We start from the raw sequence: 24,655 nt of genomic DNA, 5'->3' as shown, positions 1-24,655 counted from the left end.
CCTGGTTAAGTACTTCCATCCTAAAAAGGAGCTGGAGAAAATATGACCACGGAAATCGCCACGTGAAGGAGGAATATGTTGGAATATGTTGGAATATGTTGCTTTCGTGTCTCGTGTCTCGTAGATGACTTGGAAATAAGAACAATTATTCTGTGTTCGGCGTTCACACTGAAGCAATCCAGAGAAAGCAGTGTAAAAACACTCCCTCGGAAGGTGTGTTCCTTCCCCTGCAGCCCTGAGGCGTGGGGAGGGCCAGACTCAATGGCGGAAGCTGCACGTCCCATCCCATTCCAGCCCATCCTGGGAGGACCGGTGAGCGGCAGCTGCAGGTGCGCACCTGGGGCCCAGGCTTGGGAGGACCCAGTGCACCCCCTCAGGGAACTGCCTCCTCTGGGGGCTTTGCTGGCAGGAGCTGAAGGCCAAAGTCAAGGACTGGCCCCAAGGCGGCTGAACCATGATGTGGGATTCTGCAAATCCTTGAGTTTTCTGCAGGGTGACTTATTGGAACTGGTTTCCTTTCTACATCTCAGGTGGAAAATATACACACATGTGCCATCTTTCCACTCCTGGAGGAACGCACCTTCAGATGAAGACACTGGGTATTCAGAGGTGCCTTGGGGAATTCCGAACTTTCATGTTTATTCAATTACCTACTCTTTTCCTACCCAGACCCCAGCCTCCAATTCCGGGAAACGCTTAATAAAACATATCCAGTGGGGCTGATTCTGGAGTGGCCGTTTTCTTCTGAGGTCCCACTGGGTTTAAATAAAAAACCAACCCCCCACATCCAGGCCAGGAAAGTTTTTTCATTTGCTGCTCAGCAGAGGGTCACCAGGCCTACAATCCTTTCTTCGTTTCCTCACTGAAAAATAATCATCGACCACCAGTGCGCCATGCTTCAGCTAACACAGCGCCCCAGTTAAGCACAAATGCCACAGGAAATTCAAGGTTACCAAGCAACCAGTGCTCATACTCCAAGATTCTATAATGTATGTGAGAGACAGGGCTGGCTTCATGGACACGGGACCAGTGTAGTTACATGGGGCTCACACTAAGAGCCCCACACTTGAGTTTAATACTTTGCAGTCACCGTCTTGAAATTTTTAATGATTTTATTTTGGAGTTTCTGTTTTGTAAGTAAATCCAACGGGACCATGGAGGATGTCCTGGGGGCCTGGAGCTTTGGTCCATGGGTGGTCCTACTTCCTGCCTCTCCCACCTCTGATTCCTACCTTCTTCCATTAGGTAGATGTCTTTTTTCTCAAATTTCAACATCCACCTGTTGGTTTGCTATTTCTTTTTGGTTCGTATGGGAAAATCTCCTTAATACTAAAAAAATGAGTCAAAACCAAACATAAAAACCTTGCCTCAGCTCTACCTTCCGCATACAAAAGCTTATTATCTCCCCCTTCCCTTTACATCTCTTAAAAGAATCATGTAGATTTTCTGATTCCATTTCCTCACCTCCCATAGCTGGATCCCCTGGGATCTGGCCTCAGGTCCGAGGGGTAGCTGGTCATGCTGGGACTCAGAGAGAGTAGGGCAAGTCTTGGATGTTGGATGTGCTGGTATCTTTTCAGTACTCATGTACTGAGCAGGTGATTTGACCTCTTTGTACTTTTTGACCCTGAGAGTCTCTTCTTTTTTGAACTCTTCTCCCTTAACATCTATAAACCTCTTTCTCCCATTTGCCCTTCAAGGGCTCCTTCCACCACCCGAATGATGGCTTGCCTCTCTTCTTCCATCTGTCCCTTTAATGTTGGTGTTGGATTCTCCTTTGACCCTCCTCTTCCACCATCCCTCTTACTTTCCATGGAAGCTCCTTCATTCTGAACACAAAAGCCACCTCTTCATGATGGAAGAACAGATCAAACCCCACCAAGCTTCAGATGTTAGTTTGTAAGTGTGGGTATTAGATTACTTCAGACCAAAACATTTTCATTAGTCCCCCAACACGCTGTGTTTCTATAACTTATATGTAGTCTTATGGCATTTTTAACTACCAGGCAATCAAGACAGGCCCCCCAGCTGTCCTCAGCTCTGCTTTCTCACCGCCCCCCAACCCCGGCCTCACACAATCTGTCACCGAGGCCTGTAAATGCTACCTTTTCAGTGTTTCTTTTTAAAAATAACTTAAACCACCCTCCCATCATAAAAGTAACTCGTAGGAAGTTGTAGAGAATATGGAAAATTATCAAACAAAGTAATTGACATCAATTTACTATGCAGAAATAATCACTGATAACCTCTTACCATATTTCCTTTCACTTCTTTTGAGCCTCTTTTGATCTTTGTTACCTAGAAGTGTGTCATTTTGTCTTCAAATATTTGGGGATTTTCTAGTTACCTTTCTGTATTGATTTCTACTTCAATTCCCTTGGGTAGACTACTACTACTTTGTATGATTCTATTCTTTTATGTTGTTAAGGTGTGTTTTATGGCCCAGAATCTGGTCTTTCTCGGTGAATGTTTCCTTTGAGCTTAAGAAGAAGCTGTATACGGATATTGCAGAATGAAATATTCTATGTGTCAGTTAGATCCAATTGATTGATGACACTGTTCAGTTCATCTGCATCCTTATTAATTTTATGCCTGTTTGATCTCTCAATACTGAAGAAGGAGTAGTCAAGTCTAGAATAGTGGGTTTCTTTATTTCTCATTGCATTTCTCTTAGGTTTTTGCCTCATGTATTTTGATACCCTATTGTTAGGTGCATGCATACCAAAGATCATTACATCTTCCTGAGGAATCGACCCCTTTATCATGGTGTGATGCCCCTCTTTATCCCTGATAATGTTTTATTGTTCTGAAGTCTGCTCTGTCTAAAATTAATATAGGTACTCCAGTTTTTTTTTAAATTAGTGTTAGATGGTATATTTTTCTTCACCCCTTTACTTTTAATCTGTCTGTGTCTTTATATTAAAATGTCTTTTTTTGGAGAGAGAGAGAGTGAGCATGACAAGCAAGGGGGAGGGGCAGAAGAAGGAGACTTCCCGCTGAGCAGGGAGCTCAATGCAGGGCTCAATCCCAGGACGCTGGAATCAGGACCTGAGCCAAAGTCAGACACTTAACCTACCGAGCCCCTAAAATGGCTTTTGGTTTGTTTTTATTTTTATATTTTAAATTCCAGTGTAGTTAACATACAGCATTACACTGGTTTCAGGTGTACAATACAGTGATTCAACAATTCTGTACATCACCCAGTGCTCATCATGACATGCGCACTCCCCATCATTTTTTCACCCATCCCCCCACCTCCCATCTGTTTGTTCTCTTATAGTTAAAAGTCTGTTTCTTGGTTTGTCTCTCCCTCTCTTTCTCTTTTTTTTCCTTTGCTTGTTTGTTTTGTTTCTCAAGTTCCATGTGTGAGTGAAATCATATGGTATTTATCTTTCTCTGACTGCCTTATTTTGCTTAGCATGATGCCCTCTAGGTCCATCCATCCAAATCCATCCTTGCAGATGGCAAGATTTCGTTCCTTTTTAGAGGTGAATTATAGATATATATGCATGCCACTTGTTCTTTATCCATTCATCAGTCAACGGACACTTGGGGTCCTTCCATGTCTTGGGTATGGTGAATAATGCTGCTATAAATATAGGGGGCATTATCCCTTTGACTTAGTGTTTTTATATTTGGGGTAGGGGTAAATGCCCAGCAGTGTGACTGCTGGATCAAAGGGTAGTTCAATCTTTAACTTTTTAAGGAAACTCCATGTGTTTTCCACAGTGGCTGTCCAAGTTTGTATTCAGTTGGATCTTACTTTTTGATCCACTCAAATAGTTTTTGTTTTCTACTTGGTGTATTTAGATCATTCACATTTAAGGGATCATTGATACAGTTGGACTACTATGTACCATTTTTTACTACTAGTCAATTAAGACAGGTAGGTTTGTAACTATTTTGTATTTATTGTGCTTGGGTTTTGTTTCTTCTTTTCTTTCATAGACCTTTTGAAGAGAAGTTTCAGGTTCACAGAGAAATTGAGCAGAAGGTATAGAGATATGCTATATTTCCCCTGCTCCCACACATGCACGCACTCTCCCCTTATCAGCATCAACACCAGAGGGGTGCATGTGTTACAACTGATGAACCTACACAGACACCTCATTATCACCTAAAGTCCAAGTTTACTCGGTGTTGTACCTTCAATGAGGTTTGATCTATGGTTTGAGGTCGGTCATTAATTTTGTGAAGTTCTTGGCCGTTATTACATTGAATATTTCTTCTGTTCCTTTCTCTCTTTCTTCTCCTTCTATTCCTACTATGTCTATTGAAAATGTCCCATAGTTCTTGGATACTCTCTCCCACCTTTCCTTTTCATTCTTTTTTCTCTTCGTGTTTCAGTTTGGAAAGTACTCACTGATATATCTTCAAGTTCACTGATTTTTTCCTCTACTGTTCAGTACATTGACCAGATACATCAAGGGTATTCTTCATTTCTGTTGCAGTGTTTTTGATTTCTAGCATTTCTTTTTGATTCTTTCTTAGAGTTTGTACCTCTCTGCTTGCATTTTCCATCATGTTGTCTACTTTTTTCATGAGATCTCTTCGCATAGTAATCATATATCTTGTGAATTCCCTGTTGGATAATAGCAAAATCTGTGTTATAACTGAGTCTGGTTCTGAGGCATTCTTTGTCTCTTTGGATTGTGTTTTTAAATTTTTTTGTTGTCTGGTTTTCTATTGTTTTGTGCTTGCCCTTTAGCATGCCTTGTAATTGTTCAAAGTGGGACGTGGTGTATCAGGATTTGAGGCAAATAAGCCTTCTGCATGATGTTTTATGCTAATTTGGCTAGAGTTGGGATCTGTTTACTGTTTGAAGTTTTTTTCTTGGGGCTTCAAATTTTTTAGTTCCATAGTTTTTGTCCCCCTGTTACCTTTGCATTTCTTTAAAATCTCCTTCTTTTTTTTTTTTTTAAGATTTTATTTATTTGACAGACAGAGATCACAAGTAGGCAGAGAGGCAGGCAGAGAGAGAGGAGGAAGCAGGCTCCCTGCTGAGCAGAGAGCCTGATGCAGGGCTCGATCCCAGGACCCCAGGATCATGACCTGAGCTGAATGTGGAGGCTTTAACCCACTGAGCCACCCAGGCGTCCCTAAAATCTCCTTCTTAAATAGTCTTGTAGTTATTCTTAGCTATAACTCATAGTAATTAAACACAAACCCTATTAATGATGTAGTAATCAGTTGTGAAGGAGAAGCATTCTATAATTATCTATAATATATTATATTATATTCTATAATTATCTCAGTCTTTTACTGAGCCTGAGTCTTTGGGCTGTGACCTTCACACGTGACCTTATCCTACTTAGATGAGATGAGACAAGAAAGTGAAAGTGGGGTGTTGGGTATCAGCCCTTTTCCATCTAGGTGAGATAAGGCTTTGGAAAATTCTTTTTTACTGGAGACCAAGCCTTCGCTATAGAGAATGTTCTTGGAATATTTCAAAATGGTTACTTGTCCTCTCTCCCTGAAAGAGACCTGAGGTGGTTTTCTTGTCTTTTCACCATGAAAACCTGGTCTGGTTCCTGGAGTCAAAATTTGCAAATGGCCTTCAGGAATTTCTCACTTTCTCTCACTCCGGTCCACACTCAGAGACTCCAAAAGCTTGTCAAAATTAGCACTTAGATGTTCCTACCAGTTTGACTCTGGTGGCTTCTGCTCCAGGCAAACTTATTTCAGCTGTGCTTCTCTGTGTTTACCTATCTTTTCAGATTCGGACATGGCAGTTTGCCCTGTGACTTCAGTTCTCTGATGCGTCCAAGTAGTTAGTTGATTTCTGGTCTGTTCAGCTTATTTCTTGCAAGGATAGGAGTAAGCACTTTCTTTGTTGGGACTAAAATCAGAAGTAGCATATTTTTAAAAAATCTGTTTTTTTAGTATATGCATACCTATGTTGAGTATGTGGTATTTTTTGTAGAATTAAAACCATACCTTACACACAATCTTATAATTTTTCATTTAACATTGTATAATGGACATTTTAATATCCTTAAATACTCTTCACAAACAGACTTCTAACAGCTGTGGTGTTATTGTTAAACATATACGATAATTGTAATTCTCTACATAAATAATACTGCACTGAACATCTTAGTATATGAAATATGGTGTATATATCTGTTTATCATTTTGATATATTTATAAAAGTAAAATTACTTGGTCAAAAGAATAAACATTGTTATGGTTCCTTACATACAAATAAATTATCTTCCTGGAAGTGTTTTTAAAAACTCAGTTTGTACTTCCACCAAAAGAACAAGACAATTTTTTCAACTTAGGTTCATTAAGAGAAATAAATGGTATCTTATTAAATTATTGACTTTCAATTTCTTAAGAATTAATGGATTCAATGTGTTTTATTTACAATAAATGGTGGCTATAATTTTAGATAACATTTATTGTGAACCTACTGTGTCAGCTACTATTTTGAGTCTTTATATGTATGACCTCATTTCATCTGCCCAGCAATCTTGTGAGGAGCCTTTATGTTGCTTTTTATTTACGAATGAGGATATTGAGGCACATAGAAGTCAATAACTTGCCAAAGATCATACCATGAGTAACTGTGTGAAAAAATTAAATTCAAGCAGGATGTATCAGAAGTCTCAACTCTCAACCATCTCCTATTATTTCGCTTCCTCAAAGCAGGTCATTGCCTGTTAAAATAAATTACATGTGTTCATTTTTCCCACTGTGGACTTATAAAACATTTTATGAGTTGAGGATTTTACCATGTTTCTTATATATGTTGAATATTTCACTCAGTTTTCAATTGGTTTTTAAATTTTGCTTATATTTTTATACTTAATGAATATTACTTTCTTAATCAGGTTGAAATAGAATTTATAAATAGTAAAGCTTATCCTTATGACTCTAGAGTCCTGAATTCTAACAGATGCATGCAGTCATAAACCACCAGCAAAATCAATACAGAACATTATCACCACCTCCCCAAAACTTCCTTGTTCCCCATTATATGTGATCTTACCCTTCATCCTCAGACACTCCCAATCATTCACCTGTTTCCTGTTCTTTTAGTTTTATCTTTCTAAAATGTCATATAGGGGCTCCTGGGTGACTCAGTAGGTTAAGTCTCTGTCTTCAGCTCAGATCATGATCCCTGGGTCCTGGGATGGAGCCTTGCGTTGGGAATCACTGTTGAGCAGGGAGTCTGCGTCTCTCTTTAGCTCTGTGCTTTCTCAGTCTCTCTCTCTCTTTCTCTCAAGTAAATAAAATCTTTTTAAAAGGTCATATAAATGGAATTATAAAATAGGCAGTTTTTGGTTCTTGCTATTTTCACTTAGTATAATGCATTTGAGATTCATTTGTGTTGTGTATCAGTGAATTGGTCCTTTCTTATTGCTAGGCAGTATTTCATTAGATAAACATACCACAATTTATCTACCCAATCACCCACTGAAAGCATTTGGGTTGTTTCCTATATTGGGTGATTACAAATAAAGCTATTACAAATATTCACCTACAGGTTCTAATGTGTACATATAGTTTCACTTCCCTTGGGTAAACACCTAGGAGTGAGATTTCTGGGTCTTGTGATAATTTCACTAACTTGATGAGAAATTGCCAGATGGTTTTCCAAAGTGGTTGTAGTATCTTGCATTCCTAGTTGCTCTAAATTCTTGACAACACTTGGATTGTTCACTTTTGTTTGCTGGTTTATTTTTAGCCATTCTAATAGGTACATAATGGTTTTAATTTGCATTTCCCTGATTACCACTGGGGCTAAGCATCTTTTTATGTACCTATTTGCTATCTGTGTATCTTCTTGGGTAAACCATCTTTTAAATCTTTTGCCTATTTAAAAAATTGGAATATATGTTATATTATTATTAACTTTGAAAGTTCTTTATATATTCTAGATATAAGTTCTTTGTAAAATTTGGGGTTTTTTTGGCAAATATTTTCTCCATATCTGTGGTTTTTATTTTCAGGTTTTTAACAGTATCTTTGGGACAGCAGAAGTTAATAGCTTTCCTGAAGTCCATAATAATTTTTCTTTTATGACTCTTTAAGTATGATGTTAGCTGCAAGTTTTTTATAGATGAACTTTATCAAAATGAAAAAACTCCTTTTTTCCCCTAGTTTTTTAATAGCAGTTATCTTTGATGTACATTGAATTTTGCCAAATGCTTTTCTATCAAGATGGTCATATGGGTTTTTATTTATTTATTTTTAAATTCTTTAAAATTTACATTCAGTTTTAATTGTCACATAGTGTATTATTAGTTTCAGAGGCAGAATTCAGTGATTCATCTGTTGTGTACAACTCCCAGTGCTCACTACATCAAATGTCCTCCCCAATGCCCATCATCCAGTTACCCATCCCACCCCTCACCTCTCCTCCAGCAACCCTCAGTTTGTTTCCTATAGTAAAAAGTCTCTTATGGTTTGTCTCCCTCTCTGTTTTCATCTTATTTTATTTTTCCTTACTTCCCCTATGTTCATTTGTTTTGTTTCTTAAATTCCACATATGAGTGAAGTCATATGATATTTGTCTTTCTCTGACTGACTTCTTTCACTTAGCATAATACCTTCTAATTCCATTCACTTCTTGCAAATGGCAAGATTTCTTTCTTTTTGATGGCTGAGTAATATTCGTGTGTGTGTGTGTGTGTGTGTGTGTGTGTGTGTGTGTTTACCCACAACATCTTCTTTATCCATTTATCTGTCAATGGATATCTGGGGTCTTTCAATATGGCTTTTTATTTTTATATTCAATATATTGAATGACATTGATTGATTTGTAAATGTTAAATGAACCTTGAATTCACAGGAATAACTTCTCTCAATTATGATGTATTATTATTTTTATATATTGCTATATTCATTATGTTAATATTTTTGGAGATTTTTTTCATCTATGTTTATAAGGAATTTTGGTCTATAGCTTCTTTTCTCATAATATCTTTGTCTATTTTTGGTATTAGGATAATATTGGCCTCATAGGATGAGTTTAGAGGTGTTTTCTCCTCTCCTGTTTTCTGGTAGAATTTGTGTAGAATTGATATTATTTCTTCCTGAAATGGTAGAATTTGCCTGTGATGCTCTGAGGTCCTGGAGTTTTCTTTGTGGAAAGTTTATAACTACAAATTCAATTTCCTTGATTGATAATGGGCCCACTCCAGATAGTTATTTCTTCTTGAGTAAATTTTGGTAGTTTATCTTTCTTTTTTTTTTTTTTTTAAATTGTTTATTTATTTGACAGAGAGAGATCACAAGTAGGCAGAGAGGCAGGCAGAGAGAGAGGAGGAAGCAGACTCCCTGCTGAGCAGAGAGCCGGATGTGGGCCTTGATCCCAGGACTCTGGGATCGTGACCTGAGCCAAAGGCAGTGGCTTAACCCACTGAGCCACCCAGGCGCCCTGGTAGTTTATCTTTAAAGAATTCTGTCTATTTGATTTAGAATGTTGAATTTTTGGACATAAAGTTGTTTGAAATGTTTCCTTATTATTCTGTTAATGGCGTAAAATCAACAGCAATGTGTTGATGTTCCCTTTTTATCAGTAGTATTAATAATTCATGCCTTTTTTTCTTGAACATTCTGTTTAGAAATTTATCAATGGATTGATCTTTTAAATAAACCATTGGCATTTTTCACTGACTTTTTTCTTGGTTTTCTGTATTCAATTTCATTTCTTTCTGCTCTTATCTTTATTACTTCCTGTTTTGTGCTTGCTCTAGGTTTAGTTTGATATTTGTTTTCAGGCTTCTTAAGGTGAATACTTCATTTATTCGAGGTTCTTTTCTTTTTCTTTCTCTTTTTCTCTCTTTCTTCCTTTCTCCCTTTCTTTCTTCCTTTCTGGCCCTTCTTTTTTCTAGTATGAGTATTCAGTACTACAATTTTCTCTTTAAGCTGCATCCCACAAATTCTGACATGTTGCATTTTCACTTCCTTAAATTCAAAATATTTTCTAAATTCCTTGTGACTAACTACCTCTTTAACCCATGATTTATTTAGAAGTCGTTTTTTAAAATGTTCAGATACTCAGGGATTTTCCAGCTATCTTTGTTCCATTTATATTTAACTTAATAAAGCTGCTTGAATTTGCAACTCTTTAATAACTTACAAGTTTGAGCATGTTTTACTTATAATAAATAGTGTAATAATATTAGGTAAATCTTATTGCAAGCTTACTCTGAGCCAGTGACTATTGTAAGTATGTTGTGTACGTGAGCTTGTCCATGTGCACATGGATGCTCTGAGGAGGTAGGCACTTTGTTCTCCTTTCTTTCCTCAAGAGGATTTTGAGGCACATGTCGAGAAATTAGAGAATTCGAAATTCAAATCCAGGCAGGATGTTTTTGGAGCTTCAACTCACCATCACCTGGTAGGGCCCCTTCTTCCTGTAATCAGGTTCTTTGCCCATTAAAAAGCATTGTGGTTGAATATGCAACTTTTGTATCAACATGGACAGAACTGGAGGAGATTATGCTGATTGAAATAAGTCAAGCAGAGAAAGTCAATTATCATATGGTTTCACTTACTTGTGGAGCAAAAGGAATAACACGGAGGACATTAGGAGAAGGAAAGGAAAAGTGAATTGGGGGAAATTGGAGGAGGGAGATGAACCATGAGAGACTGTGGACTCTGAGAAATAAACTGAGGATTTTGGAGGGGAGGGGGGTGGGGGACGGGTGAGCCTGGTGGTAGGTATTATGGAGGGCATGTATTGCATGGAGCACCGGGTGTGGTGCATAAACAATGAATCTTGGAACACTGAAAAAAAAATTTTAATTAAAATATAAAGAATAAGGTTTTATTTTTTAAAAAAAGGATTGTGTGCATCCACTACTCTCTCATGAATTTGTAAAAACTTTTTGTAAGTTTAAAATATTACTTTTTGGAGATTTTTAATATACACTTGTTTGTTTATTGGTAATAAAAATAAGAAAGTTTATTCACTCCCTCCAAAACAAAGAAAATATTCATCCTTGTCTCTCCTACGTGTTAAAAATACTTTTCCCAAGTTTTATTTTTTTTTCTTTTCCCGAGTTTTAAATGTGCTTTTACTCTTTCTTAACAACTTATTTACTCTTTCTTAATGATCCCTTATATCTTATTCAGTGAGGTTTGTACATCTTTTTTCTTGTGATTTATTCCAATACTTTAAGGCTTAGAAAATATTTCGCATTGCAAAAATTGGATCAAAGTTTACGTGTATTTTCTTGCAGTTTTTTCCATTTTTTCTTCTTTTACATGTTATACAAAGTTTATATGTATTTAAAAATTAACTTAGAATTAATTTTTCTTATGGTAGGATCTATGGTAGACTGCCCAAATAACTAGAGCCTCCTCCCAGGACCATTTAGAATGGAATCTGTCTCCCCCAGGAACAGGAGCTCTTGCTTGGGTATGGTAATAAATAACATGGTAATAAATTCATTGAGTGCACCGTAATAAAAAATGGCAAGAGTCATAACAAGAAAGATAAGATCATAGTAAAGAAGGTATGAACTAGGGGTGTCTGGGTGACTCAGTGGGTTAAGCCTCTGCCTTTTGCTCAGGTCATGATCTCAGGGTCCTGGGATGGAGCCCGGCATCAGGCTCTCTGCTCAGCAGGGAGCCTGCTCGCCCCCCGCCCCCCCACCCCGCCTGCCTCTTTGCCTACTTTTGATTTCTGTCAAATAAATAAATAAAATCTTAAAAAATAAAAGAAGGTATGAGTTAAAATGCGTTCCAACTTATGTGACTAACCAAACAAATAGTTGGGAATGGATTTGCTATTTGGTTTGAACCAGAAAACAGCAAGAAAAAGACATTAACTGAGGATGTGCTTTTTAAAAAAATTTACATTCAATTAGTTAACAATTATTCAATTAATTACAGCACATTATAAGTTTCAGAGGTAGACTAAGGATGTGGTTAAGATATAAATGAAGGTATTACACTTGTAAAAAAAAAAAGAACAGGAGATTATGAGCAAAATAACAAGCATAACAGCATGTAACTGGAAAAGAACAAATCAGGAACATTGTAACTGTGTTGCTAGCAGGTTTCACCTCAGCGACAGTGGAGGTGGGAAGACAATGGAATAGCAACTTTATTTTTTTTATTTTTATTTTTTAAAAAGATTTTATTTATTTATTTGACACAGAGAGAGATCACAAGCAGGCAGAGAGGAAGTCAGAGGGAGAGGGGGAAGCAGGCTCCCTGCCGAGCAGAGAGCCCCATGTGGGGCTTGATCCCAGGATCCTGAGATCATGACCTGAGCCAAAGGCAGAGGCTTAACCTACTGAGCCACCCAGGTGCCCAGGAATAGCATCTCTAAAGTGATAGAAGGAAAATACCTGTTGATCTATAACTCCGATTCCAAAGTGAGGAGAAAATAAAAACATTTTCAAACATAATAAGAAATTAAAACCCAGTGGCTCCCAATAAAAGAACTACAAAAGATATACTTAAACCAAAAGAAAATAAAGTTTTCGGGATATAAAAATAAGAATTAGCCCCCAAATTGATAAAATATTTGAATAAATTTAATGATCTATTGATGGGAGACTTGAGTATTTTTGTGCTATTTTAAAGGCGAAAGTAAAACACTGTCCAAATATAACAATAGGGGGCTGGAAAAGATGCTCAGTAATGACTCCAAGATGACTGAGTTCTTTGTTTCTGTTGAGTTCAAAATACAGGACTCCTTTTGGGTTTGTAGACGATGGGAATAATTAAGGATGCAAGCTAAAATCTCAAAGTTAGAACTAAATTATAAAAAAGTCGAAATGTCCCAGAAATAGAAGGGAAAGAAAAAGAATGCAGAATTTTTATCAATACAAAGAAGGCAGATGGCAATAGGAAGAAATGCAAGGGTGTAATACCTCTGTCTGCCTTCATGTCTGCAGGTGTGGGAGCTGGCTTGCTTTTTGGGGTCTGGGGAGCCAGATATGGGAGAACATTTGCAGACGTGCTATAAAGCTGGAGTTCTTCTTGCTGCCAGTATCTCAAAACAGCTTAATAAAGCAGCACATTTTCTATCCACCCAGCTGACCAGCCAGGGGAGGGGAATTCCAGGAAACTAGGTAACCCCCAAACTGCCCAATGTCTGCTTTTTAAAAGTCCCATTTTTTAAGCCGCTAGTCAGGAAGTCATTCCGGCTATAGAACAAGGACATCACTTGTGTTCCTTCTGTGCTTACCATAGTGATTCTCAATGATTAACAAATTTGCCATTGACAGGTAATGTTTATTTTTATATTTCCCTGCCTTCTGAATTAATGATCCCACTGTAACCCTAGCCAAACAGTTTTGAGTGCGGTATTATAAAAAGTACACAAATTCAACTGTATCCCATTTTTTTTTTAATCTGAGAAATTTTCAGTGCCCTTCAAGATAACTAGAGATGTATAACTCACAGTTTTTATGGAGTTATGGGCAATGCTTAACGTAAACATGTGGTTAACTCTGGTAATTGGGCAGAGTGCTCTCTGGACCTTGTTCCTCATGAGTCTCTGGAAATTGGAAGTGACTTTAACAGGGAGAAGAAATTAAGTCATAGGAGTCCCCTAGCCACTGTGTTTCCTCTAGTCTTACGTCCATCCTTCAGGCAGAAGAATTCAAAATGCAGGGCACACATGAAAAGACACTGAAAACCCAGTTCAAGTCTGAAGGGAGGACTTTACCATCAGGGGCAGATAGTAGGACTTGTTTGTCTATAAGATGCTGGTGTAGAACAAGCATCTTATAATATTTTTAAAGGGTGGAAATTGAAATCTTGACTGCAATGTTACACAGATAAGCAAGGAATATTTACTGAGTGACCAAATGGCAGATTTTTATTACTGACTAATGAAATTTATTGATACCAGGTTATGTGGCTGCGTCTCAATCCTGATAAAGGAGTTTGCTGGGGTTTGTCAAAGATATGGACATAGCCTTTTCAAACGTAATTGTTCTGGAAAGAGATTTCCACACCTTAAAGCTAATATAAAGGGTTGGAGTCGCACCGGCAGCCTCGTCTGGCGCCTTCTCCATCAGGCAAAATGAAAGTCCTTGTGAGTATTTTTTTATGCTTCTTTATATTATTGTGGTGGCTCTTAGAGAAAATGTTCAAATCCAATATGCCTTGGATTTCAGAAGTCTTAGATGAACACTGTGCATGCTTCTAAGCTTCTGTGGTTGAATTAAATAATGTCTTTGGCAACAATAGCGTTAAATATGAGGTTGGATATTTATTGGTCCATTGTCTATTTTCCAAGACATTTACTTAAAAAATGCAAAGAAAACATTTTGGAAATATCTAGAGAATTTTAATTTGGAGAATTCTTAATAATAATCCCTTACTATCATGAGCTTGAGAAGGAATGTAGGCATTTTGGGACAACTGCATTTACTATTTAAAAGAGAAGGGGCAATTTTTTGGAAAGAGATAATAACAGCTGTCATTTTCTGAGTGCATATGAGATCCTATGCTGAACATAAATACTTTGATTTATTCACCTCAAGAATTCTGTGAGCTGAGCAGTATTACCCCCATCCTATGGATGAGGAGACTGAGGCACAGAGGAATGTGATTTTCCCATTCCAGTAAATATGAGGTTTAGACTTGAAATGTACCCATCTCCGGCCCCACTGGCAGGAGCAATCATGGCACAGCGTTCCTGCTGTGCCATCTCTCCTCCTGCTGATCCCAGTCCTGACCCCAGTCTCCCATGGCTCCACTCTGCAGTGCTCCATGAGCAGAGGTCTATGTTTTGACCTAGAACGGAACTCCTTCCCCCAGTGATCTATCCTTTATCCTCATTTAGCTGGTGAGGGAGAAAGCAAAATGGTAAGTTTCTTCCCATCAGGTGTTCAAGATTGTTGACTTAAAGAGTTCCATCTCCAAAGGTCTCTTGATTTTCCAAGAGGAGATTTGTTGCTGAACCCTAATCTTGTAACCTCGGTGTATTAAACACGGTGTTGGGCCGGTGGTTATTTGGGGGGCGGGGACACTTCCTGAGCTCTCTCTAATTGTATTACTATGGTGGTCAGTCCTCCACCCGTCTGTTCAAACCTCTGTATTAGACCCATTTAAATAGAATAGAGAAGAGTGTCAGAGGTTACAGGAGCTGGCCTGGAGTCAGAGAAGGCATGTGGCTGGGCAAGTAGGCAGGTTGGAGATCGGCATGCTGGTCTTTATCAGACACTCCTCCCCAGTCATCAGAAGAGAAATGTTACTGGTGATTGTTAGGAAAGTAAAAAAATCCTCCTGACAGGTCTTAAAAATACTTGCCTTCCTGCAAACCTCCTTCATGAGCGGTTTGCAATGGCAGTGGCGTACATGGTGGTGTTCAGAAAAGAGAATGCAAAACCGGGTCCTTTACCCATTGGATAAGACTCTTCACGCAACTGCCGCAAAATGTCAGCACTGCGTCAGTGTCAGTCTCATGGTCCATCAGCCTAACATTTGTCTGAGGGCATCACTAAGGAGAATATAGAGGCTTTCCTTGATTTCAGCCTCGAAAGTTTGCCATGCCTCCAAGTATCCTATTTTCATAGTTTCCCTTGGGAATCCATTATATCTCATCACCACGAATCCCACCGTAATCTGTTTTACCCTCTTGGTCTCAAGGGAATTTGATACTTTTTTTTTTTTTTTAAACCATAAGACACAACTTCACTCCTGTCATCCAGATCCACTGTGAGTCACACCAGGGTGTTCTCGTAGTAAAAGGAATCCTTCCTCACTGTTCACCTACTCCAAGTTGTATCTGGCATAAGAACTCTTGCTGCCTACAAGCTTATGATGTTGGGAAGGGTCAGGGATGGGGCATAAAGGTAGAACCTGGTGTCTGACAAATAGCACGAAGTCAGCAAACACCTGTCTAATGAGGGAATGTGTGTTTCACATCTGGAAGAGGGACTGTTGACTGCCCATGACCACCCACCTGTGTCTCTAGGTGTATATTTTCTGAGATACTTGTGCTTGTCCTGTCTAGTGTCTCCGTAAGTCCCCATCCTCAATGACTACCCTATAGAGAATGGATGCAACTGGTCTGTTTTTCAGGTGGTGTTTCTGGTGTTGGCCATCTTTGGGACACAATCTCATGGATATGAGGTAAGTTGGTTTGCTTTGGACTTTATACCCTGCAGTTACTGGCAGAGGAAAAAGAAGGTACAAGATCACCTATGTGGAGCACGGTAGAGAGCCCATATGCCCTATTTGGGATGGCATCCCGGAAATAACCAGTAATGGAAATGATAAGTTTGGTTATTTCTTTCCAAACTACAATGCTTTAAAAAATGCAACCCATTGCTTTACAATGTGGTCAGTTTCATTTCTTCTGTGACGTTATTGCTTCTCTTGTGTATATTATAGTAAACCATGAAGAAGAGCTTCACATTTTTACTTTAGCATGGTTTTCTGTCTGGGATGCCAGGGAGGAGGTTTCAGACTGCAGTCTCCTGTTCACAACAAGTGGAGGGCTTCATTTTGTTGGAAGGGTTGTCTTTCCAGTGCATAGGACTTATGGAAAAACCATTATGTCTTTGTTGTTAATCTAGGTTTACAACATCATCAGCCCAAGCAAAAATGGTGGCAATCTTCAGGAGACAGTGACAATCGACAATCAAAAAAATACTGCCATCATTAACATCCATTCAGGTTCATGCTCCTCTACCACGATTTTTGACTATAAACATGTAAGCCACAAAGGAATTTTTATATTCTTCAAGACTGGGCTTCTACAAGGTGAAGGGGCAGCCATTTACTATGCATTTGAATTCCAAGAACTATCCCTTCAATTCTTCCAGAATTCCCTTACTTTTGCTTTTCTCTTTTTTATTTTTTTAATTTTTTTTTTTATTAATTTGTTTGACAGAGAGAAAGAGATCACAAGTAGGCAGAGAGGCAGGCAGAGAGAGAGGGGGAAGCAGGCTTCCTGCTGAGTGGAGAGCCCGATGTGGGGCTCGATCCCAGGACCCAGAGATCATGACCTGAGCCGAAAGCAGGAGTGGGACACTTAACTGACTGAGCCACTTAGGTTCCCCAAACAAAACCACTTCTAAGAAAAATGTGTAACAGGTAACATAAACATCTGTTTGATCTTTTGAGGTGGAAATTGGAGCATCATGATAATTGCCTCACTACAGGCTCAGACAGTGTCTAAAAGAGGGGACCAAAACCCAGAGCATAGCCTGGCACACAGGCTTTCAAAAATATTGGCTGAATGAATAAAGGAATGAATTAGGGTTTCTAATAGAAAAAGGTACAGAAAAAGAGCGATTATGGAATAAACAATCATAGAATAGTAGAAATCCAGAACAACTATACCTCTTCAACTATGTAAGTAGGATAAGCAATAAATCATACTTCTTCTGGAAGAAGGAAAGTGTGTTAATCCAAACTCTTTACAAGTTTCAGTTACTGCTATTAACAATAAATCTCAGAAACCTGCTTAGAAAAGTTATTGGGTCCTTTATCCATTTATTTGTATGTTTTCTATTCGTTCCATCTGATTAGGAGGCTGCTTTTACCATGGGACAGAGCTACGTACTGTGGATATAAGTAGGTCACAGTCCATCTCACTGGGCATTTGAGCGTGCTTTCTGTCTTCTTTTCTTGTAGGAACCTCCTCACATGTCTCCTCCCCTTGGCACTGGGAGTTCTAGGACACATCTGAAAACACAGAATTTTTGAAAGATACAGTTTTAAAGGAAGTTGTACATTTCAGTACGATTTCACGTTTTTTAAAGCAGATTTCAGGGAAATCCCCCAAATGTCTTTAAAAAAAAAAAAAAAAAAAAAAAAACCAAAAACCCAGAGCAGTGAGGACTTGGTTTAAGCCCCTTCCACTGCCATCAGGCTTTGCCTCGGGCTATTTTTGAATTTTAGGAACTGGCAATTTGTGAGAATTGAAAAATGGGAACTAGAAGAGGGTTTGTATGACATACAGCCTCACAGACTGTATAGTTATCTGGGACTCTGTAAAGAAAATTCCATTTGGGGTGAAGGTTAGGTGGCCTTCGGTTTCGTCTGGCTCCATGGGCCTCCCCCACCGTTGCTATTTCTATACCACCTTCCTCCAGCCCAGCCCCCTCCAGCCTGCTTGGGTCTGAGATGGAGAAAGGAGGGAGAGAAGATGGTAAAGGAGAGAAGAATGGATGAAACGTGTGTGTGTTGGCAGGGAGGGGGAGCATGCCACGCGAAGGAGAGTTTCTCAAGCAGCACTGTCCAGCAGAAATTTCTACAATGCTGGAAATGTTCTATACCTGTATTTTCCAACAGACAAGCTACTGGCTGCTTGTGGCTACAGGGCACGTGAATTTTGTGACAGAGGAAGTGCATTTTAAATTTTACTTAATTTGAATTTAAATTTAAATAGCACATGTGGCTGGGAGTGAACATATTGGAAAGCACAGTTCTAAAGAATACTATATTTACCCCGAATTGAGGAAAAGGCAGAATGAAATCAATAGAAAGAGAGACAGGGGGGCGCCTGGGTGGCTCAGTGGGTTAGACCTCTGCCTTCAGCTTGGGTCATGGTCTCAGGGTCCTGGGATCGAGCCCCGAGTCAGGCTCTCTGCTCAGCAGGGTGCCTGTTCCCCACCCCCCGCCTGCCTCTCTGCCTGCTTGTGATCTCTGTCAAATAAATAAATAAAATCTTAAAAAAAAAAAGAGAGAGAGAGAGAGCGAGAGAGACAGGGGCGCCTGGGTGGCTCAGGTGTTAAACATCTGCCTTCAGCTCAAGTCATGGTCCCAGCGTCCTGGGATCGAGTCCCATATCGGACTCCCTGCTTGGCAGGAAGCCTGCTTCTCCCTCTCCCACTCCCCCTGCTTGTGTTCCCTCTCTGCTGTGTCAAGTAAATAAATAAAATCTTAAAAAAAGAAAGAAAGAAAGAAAGAAAGAAAGAAAGAAAGAAAGAGGCAGCTGCTGCTTCTTAATTGTTCAAACCCAACACTACAGGCCCTGGTTGCAAAACATGAGAAGTGGGGCACAAATTGTGGGTTTGTACAACCTCAGAGATAGAAACAACAAGCCAGGGGCACCTGGGTGGCTCAGTGGATTAAGCCTCTGCCTTCAGCTCGGGTCATGATCTCAGGGTCCTGGGATCGAGCCCTGCATCGGGCTCTCTGCTCAGCGGGGAGCCTGCTTCCCTCTCTCTCTCTCTTTCTGCCTGCCTCTCTGCCTACTTGTGATCTATCTCTCTCTGTCAAATAAATAAGTAAATTTATTTAAAAAAAAAAAAAAAGAAAGAAAGAAACAACAAGCCAAAAAGTAAACCTATGATGTAAAAGAAGGCGAATGGTAGAATGGATGGCTAGTGAAAAGTGGTCACGTGCACTCACTGCGCATGTTCAAGGCTTTCCTCAGTGAGGCTCAAATGTCCTCCCCACCACTTCCGAACCAGCGAGCCAGGCAGGCCAGTAACTGTGTTCTTCCTGCCCCAGGGCTACATCGCATCCCGGCTGCTCTCCCGAAGAGCTTGCTACATCCTGAAGATGGACCATAAGGCGATCCCTGCTCTGGACAAACTAAAACGATACATCTACGAGAAACAGGTGATTCTGCGGTACCCTTCCCCAATCGCCGTTCCTTTGCCCGGGGAAAATGGGTGCCTGCAGAGGAAAGAAGAGAGTAAGGGGAACGATCATAATATCACATCTTACCATGGTTATGCACTCTCCACCCGTTAAAGTGTTTTCTCCTTTATTGATTTCGCTTAGCTTGATTTCTACCATCCAGCCCCCAATTCGAGAACTTACCATAAATTCCAGTGTTTTCCTGGAAAGGACTGAACAGCAGGGCTCTTAGAAATAGTGACTGGCAGAAAAACGAGTGAAGTCATATTAGTCCACAACACAAAGGTGCAAAGAAACAACACGGGATAGCGAGAAGAAACAAACACAGCACAAGGCTTGGAACGTGGTGTTGCATTCCCCCCTGTAACTTCCCATCTGTGCCCCGTGTACCATGGGAGTCACCCTCCCTGCATTTCACTGCTACCAAGAGGGATATAACATTGGTAATATCGAGGCTTCCCTGCAGACCAAGCGCTCAGAAGGAGACGGCGTCCTGAGCATTGCTGATGGGCTTCTGCTTCATAATATGAAAAAGAAAAAGCTTAGAATAAGGGACATCAGGTTAGGTCAACCTACTTTATCCTCTCCCCCTCTCCTCTTCTGTTCTAGGCTATGAAGAACATGTACTCTGACAAATACTTCTGGGTCAAATACAGCCCCCTCCAGTCCTTGATCTTGGACATAGACTGGTTCCTGGTCGGTTCCCCGATCAGGCATCTCTGCAATCACGTCCCCCTGTACAAGGGGGAAGTGGTTGAGAAGATAAGTGAGTACCAGTGAATTATTCCTTCCCGACATTTCCTGGAAGCTTCCCCGTGTGGGCCATTCCGCTCGGGGTTGTGTGAAATACAGGTAGACGTGAAACATGGCTCATTCCGGTTGAAGTTTGGGAACGAAACACCTACGGTGTGTGGCTGTCGTGCTAAACATGAGGGAGAGCGAGCAATGAATGAAACGCTGCCCTAAGGAACACACCCTCTGGTGGAGAAGTTGATGGGTTAACACAGAGGATGAAATTTTCAGATGTCCCGGGTGCCAGGGGAAAACTGTTGGATTTCCTCCTGTGCCTCGTGCTGATGGGCGTTAATGATACAGGATTGTATTCTTGAAAGTTTCTGAGAGGAGATCCTAAGCATTCTTACCACACAGCACACACAGGAAAGAATTACCTACGTTAACTATGTGCAGTGACGGATGTGTTCTCTCGATCTTGGTAATCATTCTACAATGTGTGTGTATATCAAATCAGCACGATGTGCACTTGAAAAGTACACAAATCCACTTGTCAATTATTCTTCAAAAAAGTTTTAAAAACTATTTTCAGAATCTAGGATAGAATGAGTTTAAGGAAGAGCAAGCAAAGTGCACTGATTGACAAGGGAAAAATGCCCTGAGTGGTCCAGCTAGCATATTATCATTGCAGTCATCACTGGTATTTTTATACAAAGTTTCCAATACGGGAGAGTAACCAGAGGGAAAGAGGGGCCAGGCTTGCAGATGGCGAATGCAACAAGATAAATTGCCCATAGTAGTGGAAGAAGGTAAGAGGCAAAAGAAAATAATGAGCATTTATCACATTTTTACTGTCTAGAAAAAAATTTTTAGATATTTTTCTTTTAGCAGGGTCATTAGTACTTACGACTAAAAAGCACATAGGCAGGTCACCCATGCAGAATGTCAGAGCATTAATCGAATAGAGCCAGACAGCACTTCTAGAAGTTGTCAGTCTTTTTTTTTTTTTAACATTTTTTAAATTACTTGAGAGAGAGCACACAAAGTGTTGGGGGAGGGGCAGAGGAAGAGGGAGAAGCAGAACCCTCCACTGAGCAGGGAGTCCAAGGTGAGGGCCGGGGGGCTCCATCCCAGGAACCCGGGATCACCACTTGAGCCCAAAGCAGCTGCTTAACCGACTTGAGTCACCCAGGGGCCCCAGGAATTGTCAGTCTTATTTAAGCTAACGCATCATTACCCTTTGCAATACAAGGGTAGCTAAAAACTTGGGTAACAGAAAATTACATGTACAATCCCACGTCAAGACATTAACGAGAAGGTATGGGTCTGCTGCATTCTAATAATGTATTTCTCAACGCTCCTTCTTCACAAATTTGTTCCTTTTTCAGAAAACGTCAGTACTCGCTCCTGCTCAAAGACTGGATTCCTGGGCATCTTTGGATTCTCCATCTGTGCAAGCGTGGGCGCTTAAGGCCCCCAACCCCCGCCCCCACCACCTCGTGTCGTCTTTTCTAAGACACGCGCCCTTGTTTTCCATTTGGCAGCCAAATTAAGTTCTTTCCCAATGCCCCAACTAATGTTGAGACTCAGTGGTAAAACATAAATTCTATTATCTACAGATCTCTGGGTGTTTGCTTTTTTTTTATTTGTAAACAAAAAAGGGAAGCCAAACCATGCTGATGTCAACATGTAGAAAGCAAGAATTTGCCAGGATTTCAAGTGAAGCACATAAGGTGTGAAACTTCCCAGATGATAAAGCTGAGTCATTACAGGGTGGCCAGCCAGATGCAAGTGTCCATCTTGCCTCCATCAGACCAGCTGTCCATCTGCCCACCAAAACTAAGGGGATTCAGAGCACACTTGTCTTGATGAATACTGAGAAATGTATAGAATTGTTGAATAATGACCATTGTACCCCTGAAGCTATTATAACACGGTTCTTTAATTATACTCGACTAAGAAAATAATAAAATAAAACTCTGATTAAAAATAAAATGAAACCATCTCCTTGCACTCTGGGTGAAGCAGGTGGTGGCCTCCCCCTGCTGAGGGGGGTGGGGTTTGGTGTTCTCTCAGCAGGTGATGGAAACTATCCCCTCTGACAAGGCACCCAGTCTGGAAGGCCAGTCACATGCCTTTTAGAAAATGCCTTTTAGTTCATCCAGGCACTAGTCTCAACTTAATAAGTACTATTATAATATATTTTGTCTTGGACTGAGGGGAGAGGTTGTGGGGGAACACCCATCCCCCAGAGAAAGATGAACCTTCCTGAAAATCTTGACAGGAGTGAGAAACTAACTGGGAACGCCAAGTCAATATAAAAAAGGAAAGCAATTTCCAATATTCCAAATAAATTGTGTAATGTGGGCATAGTCCCAGATTATACAGCTGGCTCTCTTGTGGACCGGTCAGCTGGGTGCAAAGTCAGAACACAGAGGAATGCCTTTAACAAGAATTTCTGCTATCAGAAATTCTCTCCTCTTCCTAACACTGTACATCTACTTCATAATAACCATTAATAAATACATTAAAAACACTTAACCATGTGCTCAGTACTGGGACAGGTATGCTGGCAAAAGGACCGTTGTCAAGGAAATGATTTTCTTGTTGGGGAAGTGAGACATTTACGTGAAAACTTTGCTTGCGACAGTAAAGAGTGTCTAAGAACATGCCAAATGAATAGTAGAGTGTACGGACTGGGACCTTGGTGTTTGCAAGTGATAGAACCCAAAATCAAGTTGACTGAGGCAAGAAGGGTGGAATTTATTGTCTCCTCTTGCTGTAGAAAGATAGGGATATTCTGGTCTTGGGTGGCTAGACCTAGGTGCCTGAAGGTGGCCAGACTCTTGTCCCACTCCAGACTCTCCTCTCTGTGTGTCAGCTTCAGAATCTTATGTCAGCTTTCTCTGAGAGGATAGAAACACCACCACGGTGAGCCCCAAGGTCCCCATTTTCCCAGCATCCTTGTCAGAGAGGAAGGGACTCCTCTTCATTCTAATTTCAATTAGTTTTAATTTACAAATCTTTGGAAAGGCGCCAGATTGAATCACCTGGGGCACATTTTTATTCCCTGTGGCCAACACTGGTGGGGGGGAGGGAGTGCTATGATTGGCGACCTCCTTTGGAATTTACTGCTTAGAGCTGTGTTATCCTTATTAATTTTTACGTTAGTCCCATTTTTTAAAGCAGAATTTAGAATTCTGCTTTTTCCTGACTCTGCTTTCATTAAGTCGGTTAACCCTGCTCAGTATCATGCTGAATACCGATTAGACGCACCAGGTGGAGTGGGCCAGCCCAGGCCTAGAAGGAATGTGTCCACATGGAAGTTATGAGGGAACTGGGGCGCCATTAAACTTTCTTCAGAAGGAGCTCCTTCTGGGAGATTCAAGGTGCTTGGAAGGGGAAGGGAAGGGAAGATTCAAACTGCTTCCCTTTTTTGTATGCCTTGAGATATTTTCTAATTTTTCCTTTGACTTCTCTTTGACCCAATTGTTAGTCAAGAGTGTCTTGTTTCATTTCCATCTACCTGTGAGTTTTCCTGTCTTCCTTTTGTTAGTGATTTCTAGTTTCACTCCACTGGGTTGGAAAAGGTACTTGGAATGATTCTTAAATGTGTTGAGACTTGCTGTGTAGTCTAATATATGATCCCTCCTGGAGAATGTTCTGCGTGAGCTTGAGAAGAATCTGCATTCTGTTGTTGTTGGATGGAGTGCTCTGTACAGGTCTGAATGGAGTGTTCTGCGAGGTCTGTTTGGTCTATAGCGTTATTCAAGCCTGCTGTCATCTTATTGATTTTCTGTCTGGATGATCTAGCCATTATTGAAAGCGGGGTATCAAAGTTTCCTGCTATCTTTGTACTGCTACCCATTTCTGTCTTCAGATCTCCCCAGGTTTATATTTTATAATTAGGTTCTCTGATGTTGAGTGCACATATATTTATAATTGTTATATCCTCCTGGTGAATTGACCCTTTTGTCATTATGGAATGACCTTCTTTTCTCTTGTGACAGTTTTTGACTCAAAGTCTACTCTATCTGATATAATAAGTACAGCCACCTTTACTCTATTTTAGGTGCAATCTGCATGGAATATCTTTGTCTATCCCTTCGTCTTTAGTTTATGCGTGCCCTTAAATCTAAAGTGAACCTTATAGACTCCATATGATTGGATTATTTTTTTGGACCCACTTACCTACCTTCTATTTTTTTATTAGGATATCACCTCTGTTAAGTCCCTGTACACCCAAGCATCTACCTTCTCTCGGCCATCACAAAGGAGGGGCGAGTCTGGACCCAACACAACAAAGCATCAAGGATGCTAGCAGAGCTGATCTTGCTACTAGAGCTGGTCTGAGAGGGGAGGCGTGGTCCAGGACATGAATGTCCCAAAGGGGGTTCTG

The 24,655-nt window shown here is 40.2% G+C and overlaps 1 protein-coding gene across 1 annotated transcript; it reads left to right on the top strand.

Moving 5' to 3' along the window:
• Positions 1 to 261: 261 nt before the first annotated feature.
• On the top strand, positions 262 to 21,727 carry GKN2 (gastrokine 2; the record flags this gene model as incomplete). The annotated part of the gene is made up of 7 exons (XM_080813634.1): positions 262 to 329; positions 3,949 to 3,994; positions 16,009 to 16,059; positions 16,506 to 16,643; positions 19,393 to 19,503; positions 20,134 to 20,290; positions 21,645 to 21,727. The coding sequence occupies 7 exons, from the start codon at positions 262 to 264 to the stop codon at positions 21,725 to 21,727; spliced, it is 654 nt and encodes a 217-aa protein (XP_080669760.1).
• Between the last annotated feature and the right edge of the window lie 2,928 nt (positions 21,728 to 24,655).

The sequence above is a fragment of the Martes martes genome (assembly GCF_963455335.1).
Source record: "Martes martes genome assembly, chromosome: 9".
NCBI lineage: Eukaryota > Metazoa > Chordata > Mammalia > Carnivora > Mustelidae > Martes > Martes martes.
Note: the sequence above shows the minus strand (reverse complement) of the source record. Positions and strands in the feature narration are given on the sequence as shown.